At 45.1% G+C, this 19703-nt stretch overlaps 1 protein-coding gene across 1 annotated transcript in view; it reads left to right on the forward strand.

Moving 5' to 3' along the window:
• hpse2 (heparanase 2) overlaps positions 1-19703 on the forward strand; it is a 128172-nt gene that overhangs the window by 94040 nt on the left and 14429 nt on the right. Inside the window, exons 8-10 of the mRNA XM_080782245.1 lie at positions 1153-1259; positions 2085-2199; positions 17673-17818. Coding sequence (XP_080638371.1) covers positions 1153-1259; positions 2085-2199; positions 17673-17818 — 368 coding nt within the window. The remainder of the gene's footprint in view (positions 1-1152; positions 1260-2084; positions 2200-17672; positions 17819-19703) is intronic.

The following is a 19703-nucleotide window of genomic DNA, read 5'->3' on the forward strand; positions in this document are numbered from 1 at the left end:
ACGGGAGAACTTAGCAGCGTTACTCCTAGATAATGGATTCTTCTAATTGCCCTCAAAGTAATTTAGAAGTAGTGAGATGTCCTGTTTTTACTGGTGCTGAGCCAGTTGGAACAGGCAGCACAGTGATGTGCTTTTCCCAAAGCAAATTTCAGATTCTCAATATTTTGTTTTCCCCGTTAACCATTTAAACGCTGATGTACTTCAAATAGTGAATATACCGATACTGGTAGATCAATGTTTTGATTGATTGATATTGAATACTTTATTAGTCGGAAATGTAAACAGCATGTGGTACAGTAAGACAAACTACTTTGCCTTTTTTTTTGCCTATTTTTGAATAGTTACAATAGCCGTGTCAATGTAGATCAGCTATAGTTGAACAATTTTTATGTTTTTCAATGGTTAAAACATCACCTACATACACTTTATTTTTTAATGTATGAAAATCATTTGAAAATAGTCGATCTACTTGTGAGCTTGCGGTTATTTTCAAATAGCCAATGTACTGTAAATGGCTGAATTGGTTAATGTATGTTTTGTAATAATAACCAAACCAAAGCCTGCAAAGTTAATTAGAAACGAAACTTTACTGTGTTCACTAATGCTTAGTAATGTATGAATCATGCTTTACTAATGATGAATTCACGATGAAGTATTAACCAATGCTTAACTAACGGTTAATAGTGTATAGTTATTATAAAGTGCTACCCAAATACAGTAAATGTAGTGGAGTAAAAGTATAATATTTGGTAGTGCAGTGGTTCCCAAACCTTTTCATGTCAAGGACCCCCAAGTGACACTTATCATGCCTGCGGACCGAGAAGATTCTTTCGGCTCTAGTAGTGATTCTCAACCATTGTAATGGACTAAGGACCCTCAGTTTTCCATACAATATTTACGGACCCCACATTTAATGGCATTTATATCTCTGAGACCCCAATTTATATTGTAAAATCAATGTTAATTTAACTCTGAGAGTGTACAAAATGGAACCAAATGGACCTTCTCAGAGTTACTGACCAAGAAGGGCCCATTTGGTTACAAACTATCATTTAGCTGGGGACCCCCTGGAAGTGCCTCAAGGACCCCTGGTGGACACAGTGACGTATTGACCTGTCTGTCACTGTGATGCTTGTGTCCTCATCCTTCCAGGTAGTGAACACACACGCTCCGGGAAAGAAAGTATGGCTGGGTGGAGTGGGGCCTGCATGGGCCGGAGGCATCAACAATCTGTCTGACACGTACGCTGCCGGGTTCCTGTAAGTATACTGCTTAGTATACGGCTCCATGCACCACGTTATCCCGTTATGTGTCATTTGTGACGCGGCGCTATAGGCATGTGAGCGCACATGTAGACATCAAAGGGGGCTTCCTTTACCCGTCTGTAAAAACAAAAGGCCTCTCCACTCTATGAATTCAGCATTTACTATGGTAAAATAAATGCAAATGCCCCGTTTCCATGCCGTACCAGAAGGCAGCCTTTTAAGAGAATTTCCGAAACTCTCAACTTGAGTGCAGAATTATTTGTTGAAAGAATTGCCTACCATACCATACCATACGCCACAGTAAAGACTTGATTACACTATAGTTGAGTGCAGTGCCCTCACTGCCCTGCACCTGTATTTTTTGCTAAGAGTGCCCTTTTAGAAATTTCAGTCCATGCCCCTCTAAAGGCCTATCCATGAAAACCACCGAAAACTACAACATGACCTCACCACTCACCCAAAATATCTCTCTGTTTTTACTAACCACAGTTTCGGTGGTCAGCTCTTCACCGAAACACTGGAATGGATAGGCCTTTAGAGGGGCACCGAGTGCCACGCTATTTCAGTGAGATTGTAGATCTGCTATTTTTCAATATCTTAAGTTGGCTTGAGTGTTGCAAGGGTAAAATTCCTGTCCATCACTGTGGAGACTGGGGTTTGACTCCTCCGCGGTGCATCCATCCACTTTGGCTGGGACACTAACATTAAAATTATCCAATTAACACTTATCTTATCTACGTCAATTAAAGCTCATTATTTGTTAAAAGGTTTGATCGATGTTGTTGTTTTTGTGTGTGTGCATCTTGCTTTACATTGCAGGTGGCTCAACACGCTGGGCATGGCTGCCGTTCAGGGGATCAATGTTGTGTTGCGTCACTCATTCTTCGACTACGGCTACGCTCACCTGGTGGACCAGCAGTTCAACCCTTTACCTGTGAGTCTCTCCCGCATCTCCCGTTCTTTTCAGCACAGCTATGATTATTAACCTGTTGCTACTAGTTGCTACTATATGTTTTACCAGTCTGTTGTGGCCAGCGTTCTGCTTTATGCAGTGGTATGCTACAGGATAGGCTGAGCACCTTCAGCCATAGGCTCACACTCCCCCCGAGGATGCATACGGAGCGATACAGACTCTCTTTCATGCCAACTGCTATCAGACTATACAATGCAAATGCATAAGAACTGCCTCCCCCAAATGGCAGCCTTATATGGTCCTTGGTGGTCCTGGTCTTGTGTGGTTATGTTACGCATGTCCACTTGTGTCTGTTGTGTTCTTCTGTTTGACCAGTAGTTTTAGCTTTTTATGTGCCACATTATGCTGTTGTAACGCTTCAATTTCCCCTCAGGGATTCATCTCTCATCTCACGTCTTTGTCACATGAAAATAGCATACAAATGGCACAAACGTTGCCAATCTCCAAGCTCACCCAATGTGTCCCTTCGCGACACGTTGTGATGAGCGTGTAGTTTGGGTAGACAACATTCTTCAATGTCGTACTTCCTTATTTTCAAGTCACATCTAAAAGGGCAGCACCTTTTGTAATCTCTCAAGAACAGATTCTGAGCTGCGCTACCGAATCTGTCAGCACTGGCAGGGCCATTCAGAAAGTGTATACATTGTTGATAGTGGGAATGAAAACACAGGCGCACCACAGTGGAGGGCTGAGGGTGGGCCACACGGGCCAACCTCCTGTTATACACATTCTAATGAAGCCTGCTCCCAGAGGCAAATTCAAACCAAACAAACAGCAGAGGGCGCTGTTTTTCTCGCCACCTGACAGCAAGCATTTTTTTATGGAAAACCTTCCCCAATGAAGACTAAAGTAATGCGGATAATAGTGGCTGTCAGCTTACAGGTGTAACCAAAACATTTTTGGACCTGCCAAAATGATAAAAAATGGGGAAAAGGGATAGGCTATTCGGCATACAGTACCTTTAGACAGCTCTGGGGAAGTATTATTTTCATTGTATTGTATTTTCGTTCTTAGTTCTATTTAGTGACTCGTAGGAATAGACTATGTGACAGCCGGTTATAGACTGGTGACCACCGGAGAGACGGGTGACAGCCAAAATGTAGACGGCACCTGGGAGCAGTATGGGTTGACAACCCAGCCTGTGTCTTCCGTGAGGAGGAGGCCCAACAGCCCACGGTAAGGCCTTTAAGAGGGCCATTCAAGCCACCGTTGAGAGCCTGCGGAACCATTGTGGCCCAAGAATCTGCCGCTCCTGAATGAAGTGTCTGGTGCTGTGAGTCTGGTGCAACGAACAGGTCCTGGCTGCACCTGGTGATAGCAGGAGTGGACTTGGTGAGACGTAGGAGGGGCCCGGACAGGAGTCAACCCACAGAGCCTATATTCCTTCCACGCGCCAGACCTCGCAGTCCCGGCAGAGTAGTTCGGGAGTGGCGGACTGTGTGGCCCTGTCTTTCCCTAATGGGACTGATCGTGGGTAGCTACTCGGACAAAAGTCGGGACTTGATCACCTGATCAAGTCCTGGGTCACCTGAGTGAGGGGCAGGGGCGGAGCTACCGGGGGGGTGAGGGGGGTGGTCACACCCCGGCCCGGACCTCCGGGGGGCCCGGGCTGTCAGATGATCGATTGACGATTTTTTTACACAGTCACTCACGACTGATAAAACCCCCACGAATCCCGCAATTAACCAGATACAGAGCTTATATAGCCTATAATAGCCTACACTTTAGCAAAATATCATGTCTGATGAGAATGTACTGCGCTGGACTGTACAAGCACTCTGTCTCACACTCTCTCCAACAGACATCCCAGCCACGCTCCAAAAGTGCAAGTCTCTCTCTGACGCCCTGTGGAAGTCCCTTCCGCAGCCCTCTGGTGATATTCTCACTCACTCCCGTGCGCGGGTTTTCAAATCCCAGCAAATAAACAAAACCACGTAACTACTCACCGACACAAAGCCTGCTAGACCTTGTTAAAAGTCTATTTTCGTATCTGGGAAGCGTCTCAGGTCCCCAGCTTCTCTAAAATACACTTTGTGCCATCTTAATAACGCAATGTACCCTGCATTTTACCGGGCAGTCATTTCTTCTACTATGGCATTTTCGGGTTTTGCCTGCGCCGATCTGGTTGGATTAATTTTATGTAATGATTAAAATAGTGCATTTTATAGAGAAGCTGGGGCTGCAGAAGGGACTTCCACAGAGAGAGACTCGCTTATAGGTCCAGGGCTACAAAAGTGGCAGCACCTGTCACTCATTAGTAGGCTAATCACTCTGTGAGAATTTAGGAGTGCATAATACATGTGTGGACTTCCTTTTCTCCACAACGGACTGTTTCGATTCTAAACCCCTTCTTGTTGCTTTTCCCTGTGTGCGATCAATCAGCAAGTGAAACGGAACACAAAGATGAGTAGTAGCCTATTTATTTTTTAACACGCAGCACCTCTCTCTCTCTCTACGTCTCTCTCTCTCTCTCTCTCTCTCTCTCTCTCTCTCGTGTGTGCATTGCTGCGCAATGTCACAGACACAGACGCGATCAACCAAATATAACACTTTCCCTCTATCTGTGACTGTAGCTCAGCAGCAACTGTTAACGTAATTATTTTTTCTTCCGTTCGGGGGGGGGGGGGGGGTGCTGTTGGGAGTCTGGTTCGGTGAGGCCCGGTCGTGCTGTCTCACCCCCCGGCCCGGCCCAATGTTGTTCCGCCACTGGTGAGGGGTATGATGTTGCGAGACCCGAAACCCAGATGACCTTGGGATACATCACTGAGGATACGTCCCAGGTGCATCCATGCAATGTTTTTTCGTTCTTCATTGTATTATTTATTTGTCTACATAAAAGTGTTGTCAATATAATTTTTTAAGCTTAAGTTTAGGGTATGCTCTGTACCCGGCCTTTCTAGCCTGCCTCACTGGCACCTCTTGTTCTTTCCCGTGGGAGCTATTAGCTGAGATGAAAGGCATTATAGTGGCGTTGAGAGGCTGGACGTGGGGGCCAAATGCCGTGTAACCTTAGCCCTTTGTCAGTGGCTCGGGACCGTGTCACCGCTCCCCTCGTCCCCCATCGCAAACTGTGCTCTTCTCTGTGCTGAACCGTTGGCCGGTGAGAGATCTGAAACCCGAGACACCGGTACGCACTGGCATGTTAGCGACGTCCCCCTGCAACACTGTGTGAAGTGGATCGATCCAGTCCCACGTTCCTCTGTAGCAGCATGGAGACTATACTGGACCATGCTAAGGCAGGGGTGCAACGAGCCGTGGTTCCAAACCAGGTGTACCTGCATGGGGTACATCATGGAAAGATTGGGGTCTTATTACAACATATTTCCAAATGATGGCCATTTCTAAAAGGGTATGCATGTGCTGCAACTCGTTCACCCCTCATGATCCTAATATTTACCTGATCATCTTATGGGCCTAGATTGGTTGTTGGGTTCATATTTCACACAATTGATGAGAGTCTCGCGTAGCCAGACGATCAGACATCTCTGCCTATACCGATACGTTGTCTGGTTACATCCACATTCAAAGTAGTATAGCTAAAAGTGGGACGAAACAATTTTAAAAGAGGATACAAAAACAACATAAGGGCAGTCTTTCATATTTGGACAGTGATTTTAAAAGCAGCTGCCATGGGTTTGTTTAATGGCCATTCTCACTACTGTTCCAGTAGATGTGACCATGACGTTTATCTCCTGGATAATTGAGGTTATGCTCTGTTTACAGGGAACAGGGAAGATTCTAACTGGGTATACTTCCTTCAGACACTCTCATTGACATGAAAACTACTTGTATATCTGCTTCCAATTAGGACCGATCGTTAATACCTGGCCTTTAAACACCAGCATCCCTATATTCTGAGTGGAACATTCACCAGATATAGCCGATCTACAAGCTCACAGCGTGATGCGCTATGAACTTGAATTATAAGCTATTTTTTGTGGAGAGACTTGGTGTACCGTAGGCTGAAAAGGGGGGGGGAGGGCCCAAATGACAAGATTTTATGATAACTCAATTTTATTATCATTCATCACGGCTTTAATTTAATACTGACAGTGTAAGTATATTTCAAATTGAGCATGATGCACAAGAAAATGACACTTCTTTCACGTGTCTGTGAGTATTTTGTTGAAGATTCTGTCATGACAGGCATCGTCAAGCAGTGTTGATTTTGTTGACTAATACAAAAAAATGTTCGTCGACTACATTTCTCACTGACGAAAACTAAATGATGACTAAAACGATATGACTAAATATATTGACAATTTCGTCAACAAATAAAAAACAGAATAAAATGTTAGGAAGGGACTAGTGGACAAGAGATCCAGTATCAGATCATTTTACCCTTGGTTGCATGCTGAAAATCTACACGCTCTGCGATGCGTTGTGAGCTTGTAGATCGGCTAGTGCAACAGCATCAAGGCCCACCAAAGTGCCTTTCAGTCGACTAAATCAACTGTAGATTCCACTAAAACAGGTGACTAAAACTAAATGAAAACTATTCAAGAGACTATGAATTTTGCTGTTAAAATCAAGACTGCATGCTGTGAGGCTATTTGTTGAAAATGCTGTCACGCGAGGAAGCGCCTTGACCGCGGGTCAAGAGCTGTGCATGTTTGAAGGAAATCATGACAAGCTGAGTGTCTGGTTCTCTCTGACTGACGGGAGCCTTGATTATTTGGGTTTTCCTTACTAACAACAGCGATCAGTGGTGGAAGAAGTATACTCACACGTTTTACTTATAAGTAAAAGTAGCAATACCACAATATGCAATTACAAGTAAAAAATGATGTATTAAAAATGTACTTTCATCAAAGTTTGCTTAAAGTGCCAAAAGTAAAAGTATTCATTTTGCAGAAAGTCCCATTTCACAAGGATTCATAATGTATAAAAAATATTTTGGAAATGGCAGATCTACACGCTTGTAGATTTGCTGGTACAGTAGGTGTGCTATTTTCAAATAGCTAAAGTGTTTTGACTCAATAATATTATTCAAATCAAAAGTAACTATATATATGAACCTTTATGGAGAAAAGGATATCCCCTTGAGATGTATCATCGTTTTCGAGGGGGTCCAGCAACATACAGCAAATACAGAACAATACAACAAGTACATTCATACATACATAATCGAGGACAAAACAAACACTAGTAATTCAAGCTTTCAAATAATTGTAGTGACGAGCTGTCATTGCGTTACTGTAGCAGAGAGAGACGTGGAGCGTGTAAGAAGAGGTCATCAATATGTCCGTACACAGACAAAATGACTTGGTTTTGTTCGTTCGTCGACTACCTTTTTTCCACTGACGAAAACTAAGCGGAAACTAAATGAAAACTAAGCTATGATCACTAAAACTAAGACTAAATATACTGACAAGTTTGTCAACAAATAAAAACTAAAATGTTAGGAATTAAGGGACTAGTGGACAAGAAATCCAGTATAAGTAATTTTACACTTGCCGAGCTGCGACGTGTGTAAAAAAAAAGGTGTAAAAACAGTCATTACGACGGCATCAAGGCCCGCCAAAACACAATTTAGTCGATTAAATCAACTGTAGACTATGATATTTAGTCGACAAAAACTAGACAAACATTTAAGACATTCCAGGTGACTAAAATATGACTAAAACTAAATGAAAACTATTCAAGAGACTATGACTAAAACTAAAATAGAAATTTGCTGCCAAAAACAACACTGTTTGACTTTTTTATACACCATTATGATGTTCTTATTTTGCTCATAAAACCCAGTATTTCTGGTAATATTATTATATTTATAATATTATTATTATATTATTCTGACAAATTTTTAATTTAAATGTCCACCACAGACCGGGATGGCAATGACTCCTGAGCGTGAGCGTAGGCCTTTGTTAGTCGTACCATTATTCTAAAATGGCTTCATTGTGTTTTATCCAAACGCATCATCTTGTTTGCGTTCCTAGAAAATGATATTTTGGGGACACGGTGGCGCAGTCGGCAGCACATTCGCCTCACTGCTAGAAGGTCCTGGGTTCGATTCCCGCTGGGGAGCCTGTGGGTGCTGTGGGCGTGTTCTCTCTTCCGCGTCATCAGTGCGCATACCAGGTGGGGTTTTCGAAAGGGCCTTTCTGTGTCGAGTTTGCATGTTCTCCCCCGTGTCCCCTAGGGTAGGTACCCCCACATGTTTTCCCCCGTGTCCCCTAGGGTAGGTATACCCCCACATGTTTCCCCCCGTGTCCCCTAGGGTAGGTACCCTCACATATTCTCCTCCGTGTCCCCTAGGGTAGGTACCCTCACATATTCTCCTCCGTGTCCCCTAGGGTAGGTATACCCCCACATGTTTTCCCCCGTGTCCCCTAGGGTACGTACCCTCACATGTTCCCCCGTGTCCCCTAGGGTAGGTACCCTCACATGTTCCCCCGTGTCCCCTAGGGTAGGTACCCTCACATGTTTTCCCCCGTGTCCCCTAGGGTAGGTACCCTCACATGTTTTCCCCCGTGTCCCCTAGGGTAGGTACCCTCACATGTTCTCCCCCGTGTCCCCTAGGGTAGGTACCCTCACAAGAGAGAGAGAGAGAGAGAGAGAGAGAGAGAGAGAGAGAGCGAGAGAGAGAGCGAGCGCGCGAGAGTTAGTGATGAAACGCTACCACCTGCCATGCTCGTAGAAATGATTTATCAAACACAGGCCAGTGGATGTCTAAAAATGGAGAATGTCTTATTTAAGCCAGAGCAGGGCTGGGTGGTTTGCATTAAGGGGACCTAAATCATTGCTTTCACAATGCAGGATAATGAGCATGGAAGAAATATGTATCTCCCACACCTACTGTGTTACTGGACTTTATTTCAGTCCTATTTTTGGCTGGCCGTCTGGAGGCCGCGCGGGCCTATGCCTGCTGAGAGTATTCAGTGCAGGGCCAACCTGTCTTCAGCCCAGGAGATTTATCTAGGAGTGATTTTTATCTGTTTCCGTATCTGAATCAGTATGGTAGAGTACATGTTAATGTAATATAACTAGTCGGTAGAGTTTGTTAATGTAACTAGAACAGTGCCCGTTGGGGGGTGATCAGGTGTGATCAATTATTGGCTAATAAAGGGAGAGGTCGTGATCCGACAGACTCGACACCGGGCAGTGCCCTCCCTGTGGTGGTGTGGAACGCATATGTGTGAAATATCAAAAACGGTCGGTGGGGCAAACGGCTCTCGAGTTACATGGATTACAGACACACAGAGACTTGGTGAATTTATTGGTGCATTGATAAGATATATATATAACTAGTAGGTAAATATGTTCATGTAAATGAGTACATATTTGCAGTGGTTGGAGGTGTAAGTAAGTAAGCATGTGGGGGCTGGGGGTGACGAACCCCTGCTGTGCTGTATACTGTATACCTCCTAACCCTAACACTGTACTGTACTGTACTGTACTGTACTGTACTGTACTGTACTGTACTGTACTGTACTGTACTGTACTGTACTGTACTGTACTGTACTGTACTGTACTGTACGCTAGGCACCGCTCAAATATGTGAATACTTTTTCTACCACTGGAAGTAGCTTACATGATACAAGATGACCTGCAGGCTGACATCTTTCCAGGCGGAGGGAGGTTTCCCTCTTGACTGCACGGTAGATGTTTGGTTTCCTGTGCAGGATGCCATGGAGGGTTCAAATCCCAGGTGTTACAGTTGCAATTACCTCTTTCCGTTGGGAGAGCCTTGTCCTCTCCCAACGGAAAGAGGTATTTGCAACTTACGAATGGTAGCTTTATTATAAAAAAACAAAAAACACACCAACAACATAATATACAGTATATATTTTATAATATAATGGCATTAGTATGTTTTGCTGATTAAATTATTCTCTTCCTGGTAATGTTTGTGATTTCCTTGGAGAGATTCTTTTTGGTTCGGTGCTGCTCGGACCATACTGTTTTTCCCCCCTGCTCCCTTTCCCTCACCTCTCCGTCTGCATTATTTAGTCTGGGAATGATGGGTCTCCCGCTAGGATCACAATGCTTTTAACATGGCTGGATGTCTGGAGGCTGCGCGGGCCTACCTGCTGGGAGAATTCACTGCAGGGCCAACCTGTCCTCTGCCCAGGAAATTTATGACCTGGCCCCATTCCTCAAATCACTCCCCATTGGTAAACTGTGGACCCCGGTCCAACCCCTGCCTGACCCACTCGACGTCCTCCCGACCGCCCCGCCCCACCCCGCCTCCCTGCTATGCTTTCATCCCCCCCTGGCCCTTCTTCGACATCGCCCGTCCATCTCTTCAATCGCTCTCTTTCACTCGCTGTCTGTCTTTCACATCTCTCCCCTGGATGTAAAGCTCGGAGCTATATACAGTTGTCCCTTCATGAGTTGTCTGTTTTCATGATGTGAGGGAGAGACCTGCATGCCACTATGGACTGAGTGGTCCAAGGATGTTGTGCTTTTGTGGCAGGAAGGAGGAACTTATATAGTCGGGTTTCCTCAATGGGATTTCCCTGCCTCTCGCTGACCGGCACTGTGCATACCTTCAAAGGTTGCAGCTTCTTCGTGGCCCCAATCCATTACTCAAGGTGTTTGCACACTGGTGCGTTTGTTTTCCTTTTTCGGGCCGAAAAATAAGTTATGTCAATCACGTTTGCACATGCACTGCCACCGAATAGAACCATCCTATCGATGGGGCAGTTTTTTCGGACTGGGGTTGATTTTATCCATTTTCTGCAGCTGTCTAGTGGGGTGTGGTGACAGGCTGATTAGTAGGCTAGTGATAGCCTACTACTTTCGGATCCGCAAAACGCAGTGAAAAAACGCACCAGCTTGCAACCATCTTCACACTCGTCTCTTGCTACAGTATACCCATTTAGAGTTCCACGCCTTGACAACAGTTATGACCACAAGTGTGCAGTACTTGGAGTTAAAGCTGCAGTCGGATATCCTACCCATGGGGATTCAAACTTGGGCCTCCCCACATGGGAGACTACATTTCTACCTCAAGGTGGAATCTTTGCTTGCACTCATGAGCTTTGGTCTAAATGCCTCAATGCAAGAGTAGAGAGACCTCTGCAAAGCTATAGTTACTGTATATCGTATTAACATACAGCACTCTTACCCTACAGATTGGTTAAAATAACCTTTTATTCCATCAAATAAGTTACGGATTGCAGCTTTAATTAAACAGAGCATTTTACTTGTGTTGGACGTGTGTTTTTTTAATGGCTGTTTTCTCGTTATACCTCGTTGTGGGCAACCTAATTAGAACATACTGAACATTGTTAACCTCTTGTCTAATACTGTTAAATTGAAACCATTGGATTCTATACTGGTAAACCTCCCCCTGGATAAAGTTTAATGGTGTAACCTCATACTTTGATCTTTGAAATCTCAGGAATTAACAAGGTCTGAAGCAGGCAGACTGAGACTCTCGTTTACTCTAAATAGCCAGACACTAAAGGTTAATTGTTTGGCTCCTTAATGATTCTCCATAATTGTTTGCTTGACGGTTTGCTTGAGGTTTGATAAATCTCTGGTGCGTTTCATGTTCATGTTCAAATGTCCAAATTCTGTACCGCATGTTTATACATACTGTCCATGCCTTTTCAGTATTACCCGTATTACTTCCAAGATCATCGAACTCCCTACTACATCCACACTTTCTGATATGAACAATAAGACCATTACACGGTTAGCACTTTCAATATCAAATTACTCTGATCATCCTCTGTATCGCTTTTTTAACCTCATGCCATCTGGACAAAGGTACAGAACCTTGCCATGGAAAAAGGTCTGTTTTAGTAGGAGTTTTGTCCCCTCAGCCATCACAGCGTTAAACTAACTGGCCCGCCGATAGGATGGTTCTGTATAGTGTGGGGACCTCATGTTTTTGTATTGTCTTGGTGTTATGTGCTATGTGTTTTTTTTTATGTGGGTGTTTGAACAGACTGTGAAGACAAATATCCTTCGGGACAATAAAGATTATTTTTATTATTAATTGTCCCTATCTCTCTACCTGAGTGTTTGTCTTAGAATTAGGGCAGAGTTCCCCTTGAGGGGGCACCACACAGGGTGCCTTTGTCCATTTTGGAGTATAGTCCGACATGTTGCCTAAAATCATAATGCATTTTCCTGGGCCATTTCTAAATACCGTAAGTCCTTGCTTTTCATCTCTGGCTCCATATTCTCAATGTCATATCAGTCCAACTCGTCGTGCAGTATTCGTTACCCCGTACCTTTAACATGGCGGCTCACTCCCACATGTAACAGTTTTGAAATACAGTAATAACAAAGTGGTTAAACATGTCTTGCGTGCAAACGTTTTAAGTGTGTGTGTGTGTGTGTGTGTGTGTGTGTGTGTGTGTGTGTGTGTGTGTGTGTGTGTGTGTGTGTGTCAGGCACATGCAGAGGGGTGGGCTAGGGGGGCTTGATCATCAAAAAAGTATATTTATTTATTTATTTTTATTTTCCTTTTATTTTCTTTTTTCTTTCTTTTTTTGCCAGGACATGTGGCGGGGGGGGGGGATACGAGCTTATGTGGGGGCCAATAAGGGTTTATGTGGGGGCCAATAAGGGCTTGTATGGGGGACCAATAAGGGCTGGGGGCCATTAAGGGCTTGTGTGGGGCCAATAAGGGCTTATGTGGGGGGCCAATAAGGGCTTATGTGGGGGCCAATAAGGGCTTATGTGGGGGCCAATAAGGGCTTATGTGGGGGACCAATAAGGGCTTATGTGGGGGCCATTAAGGGCTTGTGTGGGGCCAATAAGGGCGTATGTGGGGGGCCAATAAGGGCTTATGTGGGGGCCAATAAGGGCTTATGTGGGGCCAATAAGGGCTTATGTGGGGGAAAACAAGGGCTTATTTGGGGGGCAAATAAGGGCTTGTGTGGGGCAAATAAGGGCTTGTGGGGGGGGGGCAATAAGGGCTTATGTGGGGCCAAAAGGGGCTTGTGTGGGGGGGCCAATAAGGGCTTGTTTGGGGCGGCAAATAAGGGTTTGTGGGGGGGGCAAATAAGGGCTTGTGTGGGGGGGGGCAATAAGGGCTTGTGTGGGGGGCCAATAAGGGCTTGTTTGGGGCGGCAAATAAGGGTTTGTGGGGGGGCAAATAAGGGATTGTGTGGGGGGGCAATAAGGGCTTGTGTGGGGGGCCAATAAGTTCCATTGGCCCTTCAAGACGAACATTTGACAAGTAATGATAAATTCCACTATCATAATGAATTATCTTTTAATCTGCCATCAGTCACTTTTAGTTTCAGACTAATGAGAACATATTGCTTATTTTACTGTCCAATGACATGAAATGGCACAAGGGAAGGACTCCACAAAAAGACCACCCCCAAAAATCGGCGCGCTATGCGCGCCCACACATGTGCCCTTTTCTGAAGTTTGAGCCCCTGCCCCCCCAGTGCTCTCTGCACGGCCCTTGTGTGTGTGCGTGCAACGTGCATGGGGGTTTCTCATCTTTTGTCAGATGTAAGAAAGGACACTTCTGCTGCTTCCATAGTGTGTTTATGTGCCGTGCACGTGTTCGCAGCAGGGGGCAGACAGCAATTGACATTCCATGCCAGACAACCAGAAGAACATCTCTCTGAGACGAGTGAAATACTCCGTGGTTGAATCTCCAGACCAAAGACCATCAGGATTGAAGACATCAGCTGATATCTCACTGTATAATTCACTTTAGTGCCGCACAAATTGCAATTAAGGCCAGACCGTGTTCTCGCCCCCTTCGCGGACAGTTTTTTACCACTTAAGCCCCATTTCATCGTACAATGAATAGTGAAAACAGCTGATATATACAAGATCTGTATCGACTACTTGTGACAATATTTTGATAATTGCCCACAATGGGGACGCCAGGGTGAAAGCGGTTAAAAATGTGTTGACGCGGGCGGTTCTTTGAATTCCGAACACTCCGTTCAAGTTTTGAAATTTGAACACAAAAAAGAAGTGAGCCTCAAACGATCTTCCGCTAACTGAAGATAGCATCGTGCTTTATTCCATCTTGTACAAATGAAACTCGCCTCCCTAACCCGAGTCAGAACTGTTCTTTTGTTCCGTTCACCATAAATACTAATCCTATAGAGCACAGTTTTCTGGCCATACATTCATCCCTGCGTCCCCTCTTTGCCTGTGGTGGCCCAACGCTATACAGTTCTATAGTGTGCTCTGCGCTCCTCGATGCCTGAGCAGCAAATTAAGTTAAAGTCTGCATGGGGAGGGAAAAAAAGCCCTTAAATGTTGCCATATGCAGGATTGCATGGGAACTTCCTGAGGACCACATGTTGTTCTCCGAGCCTTTTGGAGAGGTGTTGAGACTGTGCATGTCTGCAGTGAGAGGCACACCGTGCATGGCCACTGAACCCCCGTCCGGCTCCGCAACGGATATACTGTACACCCCAAAACAGCAACTCATGACGTAGCATAATATTTTCACGAAAAATGTCATATTCAAGGTCTGTCAAACGGGTCAGCTGTCGGTCAGATATCGTGTGGCGCGGTACAAACATGGCACGGCTTGACCCTGATTTTGTCCTATAATAATCGGTCAGCGCCCTGTGCAGTGCACAGGGCGCAGTGCACACCGTCGCTTCCTGACATTTTGTATAGCTCGTTGATCGGCCGCTTTCGTATAGACATGGTACTGTCTGTACGACATGGTGGGTGTGAGCTTTGCTTAAAGATGGAGTGCCGTGGCCCAGGCGGTGGCGTAACTGTCTGGGCACCCGACTGGTAATCCAGTCGCAGTGTGCCGCAGGTTCGACTCCAGAGCCCGACACGGCCTTTACTGCATGTCTTCCCCCATCTCTCTCCCGTTTCCTGTCAGCCTACTGTCTGTCCCTTCAAAAAAACCAATAAAAGGCGTAAGCTGCAAAAAAATTAAGATGGAGTGCCGTGATTTTTGTACTTTTTCTAATTTTGCATGTGTTTAAGAGGTGAGAGTACTTCATTAGACCCCTTGGTGTGGTTGTATTTAGGGTTTCTTCCTGGAGGCTGAAACCTTGACAGTCAAACGTGCCAATGAAAAAAAACTATAATATAATGATCACTCTATGAGCCCCTCCCCTAACCCCTCAACCTTTATCATACAAAAACAGCTGTGGGTGCGGCTTCAGTTCAGGTGGATCACCACCCATCACCACCCACCAGGCAAACCAGGCATACTTAATGAACTGCCACATTAAAAATGACATTTTAACAAATACTGTACACATTTTTGAAAAACCTGATGATCATGTTTTAGGGTGGAAAAAAATCATGGCACTCCATCTTTAATGACCCTGTAAACGTGTGCTTCGTTCGTGTTGTCGTGGCGTTCACTTCACGCAGCATGCAACGCTTCAGAGAGTATGCAGGCGGCACTGCTGCAACGTGGCTGTGTTGCCGCGTCTGCACATTCTTAATTCCCAGGGATCGTGTGATACTTTATCTGCTAAATCGTCAAGTTCATCCCATGGTTGAATAAACAAAAAATTGAGCTTTTAGCAATATTATCCCTCGGTGGACACGGCTATTACCATATTAGCATGTCTCTGTCAATAAAAGTCTTCTCAATGGATTGGCGCTTGTGTTTAGAGGCGCACAGTAGTAGGCAAAACAATATCTCCCCGCGGTGACACTGTTGTGTGATCTTAAACTCGTCTCCCGCATTCTGTTTTTGTTTTTGTCTTTTTGTGTCGGAGAGACTTGACTCTTTGCAGGGTTTAGAGATAGAGATGATATAGAATTGGACATTTTTCAACACACTGTGTAGCCTCAAGTCGGTACCCAGGCTTTTGTTTTCATTTGCATTCGGCTTAAAAACTTACTGTGCAGAAACAGGCAAAGTTTGGGTTTGTGTGCGTGCGTGTGTGTGCTCGCTTTTATGTGCTTGCGTGTGTGTGATGCGGAGATTACAGGAGAAATTGTGGATGACGTGGCATGTCTATTTGGGGCTGAAATTGGTGTCTCCAATAGAGCGCCAAAGTCCTGACGTGCACTCGCTCATCCCCTGTTTCATGGAAGTGGAGATTGGAGAATAACATGGGGTCATCTTAAAATCGTCTCATATAAGCATTGTGGTCCAAAAATAATCAAACTGCCCCGGCGATATTGTCGGGGAGGTATCTCTGTATCGTTTATGACAGTCAGTCCCTCATATTTGATACAGTCGGTTTCTAGCGAAAATGTAAATGATACGTATACTATAGCTTGCAGAGTTAGTTCAGTCAGGTATACTGGAGCGGGTTCATGCTATATGCTCAAGGGACATACATGTATTCGAGGGGTTAATGTGCTGCATTACTATGTGGGTGTATACAGTGTTTACAAGACCCACATGTCATTCGCTGATGTGGCAGTCAGCTGACCAATTGGGCGGGGTATTTAAGCTCACCTATAGACTGCATGCTCTTCCTGCCTGCCTTCTGCATGTGGTTCCTGGTTGTTGTTATGCACTGTTTGCTCCCACCACCACCCCAGCGCCACCTGTGGGCTCTGTTATTTCCGTTCCCCATGGGGGGTTGTTATTGTATATCTATCTCCTATTCTGATTCTATAATAAATATTGGTTATATCTATCCGTGTGTTATCTGACTGAACTACAGTAATTCAACAGCAGTAACATTTGAGTTTTCTCTCAGTCAGTTGATTCTTCACATCCATAATGAATGAAACGGCCTGGATGATTTGCTTATTTTTCAATCACAGTTCTTATATTAGGTGATCTCAAATCCCCCTTGAGGATTACAATGCAAATAAAAAGTACATGGACCAATTGGACCCGTAGATTTAGCCCCCTCTAGCGATATTGACGTCAGACTTCGATGCTCTATTTGACTTACAGTTTCATAAGGGTTAATGTTCTAAGGCTAAGCAGTCTAACGGGGGCGCTCACTGTGTGAAGCAGGAATTAGCAGCAGTTCTTTCCTTCTAACATTTACGTCGTCATTTTGTGACCCTTGACCGGGCTTTCATTTTGCCTGGCCTCTGTTGTATACTGATATATATATACAGTTATATATACTGTTGTATACTGATATATATACAGTTATATATACTGTTGTATACTGTACTGTCAGTGGTGGAAAAAGTACTCATATGTTTTACTTAAAGGGCCACTTCACCCCTTCTGCAACCAGATCTTATTTTAATGATGTTTGGGAGATGATAAACACTTTCCTGGGGTTTTTATGTGGGTAATATGTGTTTTTAGATATTTCAGTATTTCAAAGTGTCCATGGGCTCCATGATGTCATGTACACTGGGCTCACTTACTTCCTGGACTTGTTGTCTCAGTAAGACAGCCTAAAAGACAACTAAAAGTTTATGAAACTAACGTGTGTGTGTGTGTGTGTGTGTGTGTGTGTGTGTGTGTGTGTGTGTGTGTGTGTGTGTGTGTGTGTGTGTGTGTGTGTGTGTGTGTGTGTGTGTGTGTGTGTGTGTGTGTGTGTGTGTGTGTGTGTGTGTGTGTGTGTGTGTGTGTCTTGATGTTACAGGATTACTGGCTGTCGCTGGTCTTCAAGCGCTTGGTGGGTCCCAGGGTGTTGGCGGTGCGGGTGGCTGGACTGCAGAGGAAACCGCGGCCGGGGAGGGTCATTCGGGACAAGCTACGGATCTACGCCCACTGCACCAGCTTCTCCAAGTAAGCATTGCCAATCTGAACGCCACAGGCTCCCTCCCTGAGCCCAGAACTAGACGTGCGGTACATGTACTATGATGTATTGCTCTCTAAACTAAATCAAATTCCACCCTGTACTCTTATGTATACCCCATACATACACAAGATGTAACAATAAAGAAACCTTGAACCTTGAGTGGTGCAAGGCCGTGGAACATGGCCCAGACGATTTGACAGAACCCAGACCAACTGTGGCCTCTTTTTTTTCCCCCGCTCCGCTTCATGTTTTCGTTTTTTTTTACTTCTTCTGCTGCTTGTCTTTTTCCAGTCACCTGAGGTTTCAGTGTATATGTATGTATGTTGTGTCCGAACAGAATCTCCCCAGTCGTCCCATTCAGCTTTCCCATAAATAACCAGGCCATAAAGGACAGACACCCCTTCACTCACAGCCCATAGCGCCTATAAAACTTAAACAGGTATCACTTATCAGGTGTGTGGGGGCCGCCTCCCCTCTCTCGCCGTCAAAGAGCCGCTGAAAGGTGCATCGGGACTTTATTTTTCTTCCCATCTCGGATCGGCTGGATGGGGGTTATCTCGGCCGGGGGGAGATGAAGGGTGACAACGTGGTCTTGTCTGTTCAAGGTTATCATTTAACCCAGGCTGGCTGGAGTTGTCAGCGCTGGGCTAGGCTTACGGACCGCGCAGTCCCAGACAGAGCTCAGTTACAGGCCGAGGCATTTCATGGCAAGTGGACGGGGATCCCGCCGATGGGTGACAGTTACGTAAACCCAGGAACCCCCCTGCGATCCAGGCCCCCGATGACACGCACGCAAATCGTTGAAATAGTGCTATAGACACCTGACTGCAGGGCAGGAGCATGAAGGTATATGGAGCCTCCTCTCAACCTACCCCCCCCCCCCCCTCCACACATACCAATCAACCCCACACATGTGATAAGATGGTGAGGCACTTAACCAATCGGTTCTGAAATCCCGAGCCATTATGGTTGTCGTTATTTCTGCCACATACAGGTTTTTATATGGCCACAGCGGACTGCTGTGCTCTTTGAAGTTTGATCGTATTAGATAGCGTTCAGCCACTGAGCAGCTCCAAAGGCCTTTTGCAAAAGAGGTGATATTTGAACTATATATACCCCATGGCCGTGCAGGCGTGCACCCTGTTCAGTGGTTCTTGCGTGGTATACTTTTTTTTCACTCTCCGCTGATGTTCTGACATCAAACAAGCATTGTGACATGTTTATGTTCTTGGCTTTGAAAGGCCCAGAACCTCATCATATGAGACAGGGGCCTAAGAGGGTCCTCCTTATCTTCTTCCCCCATCTCACCGCATCTGATACGTCTTCTCCGAGACGCGGTCCCGCCATTCTCCGAGCAGAGCTTATAGCGGGAGTCGTGCGCCACGCTTTTCATCAACAACATACAGTCCTTTTTTTTCTGTCTGCAACGGTCTCGGGTTTAACCCATTTTGGGCGGGAACCCCTTTTAGTGTTTTCATGTATTATGTTTACTATTGAAAAATAGCAGATCTACAAGCTCTTAGCGCGGTGCCACGCTACGAGCTTAGGTCTGCTATTTATTTATTTTTATCGTGAAAATGTAGTGCAAAGCTTTAAATATATGTTCTTTCAGAGCCAACGTTTTGAACTAAAATCTTTGCTTCTGGGGCGGGAGGTCCCTGGAACTACATATTTTCAGATGGGGGTCGGCAGCCAATTACATATAATCTTGGGGGTCCTTGACATGAAAATGTTTGAGAACGACTGACATCGGATTTCAGAAAACTGTCATGATTTAGAAGGTATGTGTAGAATCGTCATCAGGTCTCGCAGGTTTAATCAAATGCAACAGGCTCATCCTGCTGCACATGTATGCAACGAAAAGAGCAGAGA

The sequence above is a fragment of the Protomyctophum bolini genome, assembly GCF_963924005.1.
Source record: "Protomyctophum bolini genome assembly, chromosome: 14".
Classification (NCBI taxonomy): Eukaryota; Metazoa; Chordata; class Actinopteri; order Myctophiformes; family Myctophidae; genus Protomyctophum; species Protomyctophum bolini.